The 3,969-nt window shown below is 50.6% G+C and overlaps 1 protein-coding gene across 3 annotated transcripts; it reads left to right on the forward strand.

Moving 5' to 3' along the window:
- Positions 1-394: 394 nt before the first annotated feature.
- On the forward strand, positions 395-2,389 carry LOC119246122 (spindlin-2). Of its 3 annotated transcripts, none has more exons than XM_037512328.2 (2): positions 395-700; positions 1,302-2,389. In XM_037512328.2, the coding sequence occupies exon 2, from the start codon at positions 1,304-1,306 to the stop codon at positions 2,078-2,080; it is 777 nt and encodes a 258-aa protein (XP_037368225.1). In that variant the 5' UTR covers positions 395-700; positions 1,302-1,303; the 3' UTR covers positions 2,081-2,389. The 3 variants fall into 3 exon arrangements, with proteins under 3 accessions (XP_037368225.1, XP_037368227.1, XP_037368226.1); XM_037512330.2 differs by having other exon boundaries at positions 395-631; XM_037512329.2 differs by lacking the exon at positions 395-700 and adding an exon at positions 717-772.
- The last annotated feature ends 1,580 nt before the right edge of the window (positions 2,390-3,969 follow it).

The raw sequence follows: 3,969 nt of genomic DNA on the forward strand, positions 1-3,969 counted from the left end.
AACTACATAGAGGTTCTAGGAAAAGGCAACTAGTAATTCCTGCAAGATGGAGAGCAGATGGGGCAAGGGCACTGAGATGGTCAAAGTGGAGAAAGCAGAGGAGGCAAAGGGCTTGAAATGGGAAAGAAAGGAGTTTACAAAGTAGAATTAATGGCCTGGTAATTCTTGATTTAGAAAAAGGAATGGGTGTGAAGGAAACCAAAGAGCAATCCACAGGTCCTGTGGGGGGTCCATAAAATTGGGGTGGGGGAGGCACGCAGTGCTGGGCAGGAAGAGGAGGCCTCTCTCCTGGCAGGAAGCTGCACTACGACAAGAGGGAGGAGACTGCAGAGGCAGCGGCTGCGCGGCGGCGGCGGCGGCGGCGGCGGCGGCGGCGGCGGCGGCGGCAGCTACAGCTGCAGCAAGTGGAAACCCTATGTGTCAAAGGGGCCATCACCACCGACGTAGAGTGAGAGGGCCCACTAGTTCACTGCAAGGGACACCGCCGCCACCCGCTTTGCCTGCCCCCCCGCCTTCCTAAACGCGCTCCTTGCCTAACGACTCTCCTCTCCCAGCACTTGCAAGCACCCGGCTCGGCTCGTCGCCTGCTGCTCCTCCTCCAACACAGGCTCACCGCGGAGGCAGCAGCGAGGTGTCCAATTTGGGCACTTGAGGCCCGCGATCCCCCGGGCGGTGGACGCCAAGCAGGGCAAGGCCATTGGTGGGCGCCAGGATGGAGACGGGTGATGGGATGGACTCCTGCAGGAGATAAAGGGTGGAGGCGGGCTGCAGGGTGAGGCTAGGGGGGTGGGGAGGGTGCGGGGAGGAAGGTGGGCAATGAGAAAAGGAGGTGGCCATGAGAGACAGGCAAGAAATTGAAGGTGGGCACAGGGAAGCAAGGGCGCTGGATTCCAGGAGAGCGACTGGGGCTAGACAAGGGGGCGTGTGGGCAGCAGGCTGGGGTGTTCATGATAGGAGGACAGTGACTGCATGCTGGTGAAGGCGGTGCTTAGATGGGCGCTTTGCAAGGGATTGAGAGTGGGCACCAGTGGCGAGTGGTGGAGGCAGTAGACTGAATAAGGAAGAGGTAGCCCGCCCCGCCTCCTGCAGATTTCCTAACCCAGGTCAGCACAGGGGCCGCTGCCGCCCTTCCCTGCAACCTGGGAGGGAGAGCATGCAGGCACGCAGCCAGGATTTCCAGCATTGCTGCCAAGCTCCTGGGGGAAATTTAGGCACCGGCACATGGCACATAGATATCCCTGTCAGGAGAACTTCACCTTATGGCATACTGAATATTTCTGTCTTGTCTCCTTCCCCTGCAGGCATGAAGACCCCCAACACACAGGACGCTGAAGGGCAACAAACCAGGGCATCTGCAGGAAGGGCCACTGGATCTGCAAACATGACGAAAAAAAAGGCCTCCCAAAAGAAGCAAAGAGGCAGACCATCCTCCCAGCCTCGCAGGAGCATCGTGGGCTGCAGAATTTCACACGGGTGGAAAGAAGGCGATGAGCCCATCACCCAGTGGAAAGGAACTGTTCTGGATCAGGTGCCTATAAATCCCTCTCTTTATCTGGTGAAATATGATGGAATTGACTGTGTCTATGGACTGGAACTTCACAGAGATGAAAGAGTTTTGTCTCTTAAAATTCTTTCCGACAGGGTAGCATCATCTCAAGTTAGTGATGCAAACCTGGCCAATACCATAATTGGTAAAGCTGTGGAACATATGTTTGAGGGTGAGCATGGTTCTAAGGATGAATGGAGGGGGATGGTCTTAGCCCAAGCACCTATCATGAAAGCCTGGTTTTATATTACCTATGAGAAAGATCCTGTCTTGTACATGTACCAGCTTCTAGATGATTATAAAGAAGGAGACCTCCGTATCATGCCAGAGTCCAGTGAGTCTCCTCCAGCAGAGAGAGAACCAGGAGGAGTTGTAGATGGTCTGATAGGCAAACATGTGGAATATACCAAAGAAGATGGCTCCAAACGGATTGGCATGGTCATTCACCAAGTAGAAGCCAAACCCTCTGTGTATTTCATCAAATTTGATGATGATTTCCATATCTATGTCTATGATTTGGTGAAAAAGTCCTAACTGTTAGGGCAAACTTTGGCACATTTGTGGAAACAAGTGTATACTTTGTAGACATGCAAAACAATGTTGCTTTTCAGTGTATTGAAAGCTTAAGGGTCCTTGTTAATGCAACATCCTTGCCAGCATTACTGTTGTTTTGTTCTGAAAAATACAAATTTATGTGGACATGGCATGCTGTGTGTAAGGACTTTGTCATGTTGAAAAGATTGGGTGTGTTTGGTGGATGGGGCATGAAAGGAAGGGACAGCTGTAAATTCAGGCTGTGAATAAAGTTCAGCAAGTATCATAAGCGAACATCTAAAAATGGAATAGGACTTAGCTGGTCTGGTCTAGGGAGAGAGGCAGGGAAGGAACTAGAGATGGGATTGGAGGTGTGTTGGAGAGATGACTGATTAGGAAGAGGTGGGGAGGGGACAGAAATGGAGAGGCTCCATGGGTGGGGGGAGGGATGACCAATGAGGGGGTGATACCCAACTGAGAAGGGATGAAACAAAACTGAGGGTGAATGAGAACTTGGGGCTAAGAGCAAAACAGACATGAACAAAATGAGTAGAGAGGGGCACAGTGAAGTTGAAAAGAGGTCTAGAGCAAGGGGGAGAGAGAAGGAGTTAGGAGGGATCTGAGGAGAGGCTAAAAGGGATACTAAAAGGGAGGGTCTATGCATGAGTGAGAGGCCAGGAGAGAGGGGCACTGATTTTTTTTTTAAAGGGTGACAGAGAGAGCGAGGCTACAGAAGAAGAGATATGGAGAGCAAGACAATTCTTGTGAGCAATGGGTCAGTGGGGTGTTCAGAACCTAAGAGATGTTCCAACTTGCATTTGGAAAGTGTTTTATTCAGAAAGATGGAAGTTTGCTTCCATCACAAAAGATGAGAAAACCCAGGAAAGAGCTGGACTTTTGGCAGTATCCACATTGCTTTCTTTGGCTCTTTGCTCAAAGGATGTGGCAATTGTCAGAGATGCCTTAGAATTGTTGGAGATTCCCTAGAAAGGCATTTTGATGGGGATGACCCAAGAGCTAGCCAGGAGACAAGTTTATACCTAAAATCCATTTTCTTTTTTTTAATTTCAAAGAGTCCATGCCACACCTGCACAGCAGAACCCCAACCCTCAGCCTAAATACATTAAAATGGTGTCCCATAAGCAAAGGGTTGTGGGTGACCTCCTCACATTTCCCAGAGGACTGAAGTGCAGGAAATCTTGGGCCTGTGCTGGATAGACAATTCTTAAGAGCAGTGAGTCAGTGGGATGTTCAAAACTTAAGAGATATGCCAACTTGCATTTGGGAATTGTTTTATTCAGAAAGGTGGAACCTTGCTGAAAACCAGTACAGAACTCATTGCATGCTTCTTCCTCCTGCTGAACTGTATGTTCCCTTGCCAGAGAAGAGGGGCATCAGAGGATTGAGCCTAGTGTTTCTCTCCAGGGCAGGAGAAGTACTTGACTTCCATGGTTCTCTTAGCAGTTGCCTGAAAAAACACAGGTAGCCCCACCCAGCACTCGACCAGATGGAGTTTGGCTGCCCCCGGAATCCCCATTCTGCTTATACCCCCACAAAGCTGGTGTCTACTGACCCCTCGCTGACCAGTCCTGCCTACCTCAGGCACAAGGGGAACTGTGATGGAAGTTTGCATGGCTGTTTCCAGGTGAGATGGCATGGGGCATTGGGGCTGGGAGTTGTGGCTTTGCATAACCAACTCCTTCCACTGTATACTGTCACGTGGGGGGGAAGGGTACAATTGGTGAAGAGAGGTTGTGGTAACACCAATAAAGTCCCCCGGATACGTGGTATCCCCACACAAGCATCTGCATCTGCATCCTCCCCTCCTTGCTTTTCCTCAGACCAACCTTGGAAAATGCCTTCAAAAAGCTGTTTTCCCAACCCCACAC

Source organism: Talpa occidentalis, unplaced genomic scaffold (genome assembly GCF_014898055.3).
Source record: "Talpa occidentalis isolate TD23 unplaced genomic scaffold, MPIMG_talOcc4v2.1 talOcc4.15, whole genome shotgun sequence".
Classification (NCBI taxonomy): Eukaryota; Metazoa; Chordata; class Mammalia; order Eulipotyphla; family Talpidae; genus Talpa; species Talpa occidentalis.

Coding starts and splice junctions, on each gene's coding strand:
- LOC119246122 (XM_037512328.2), top strand. CDS start 1,304: ATGAAGACCCCCAACACACAGGACGCTGAAGGGCAACAAACCAGGGCA.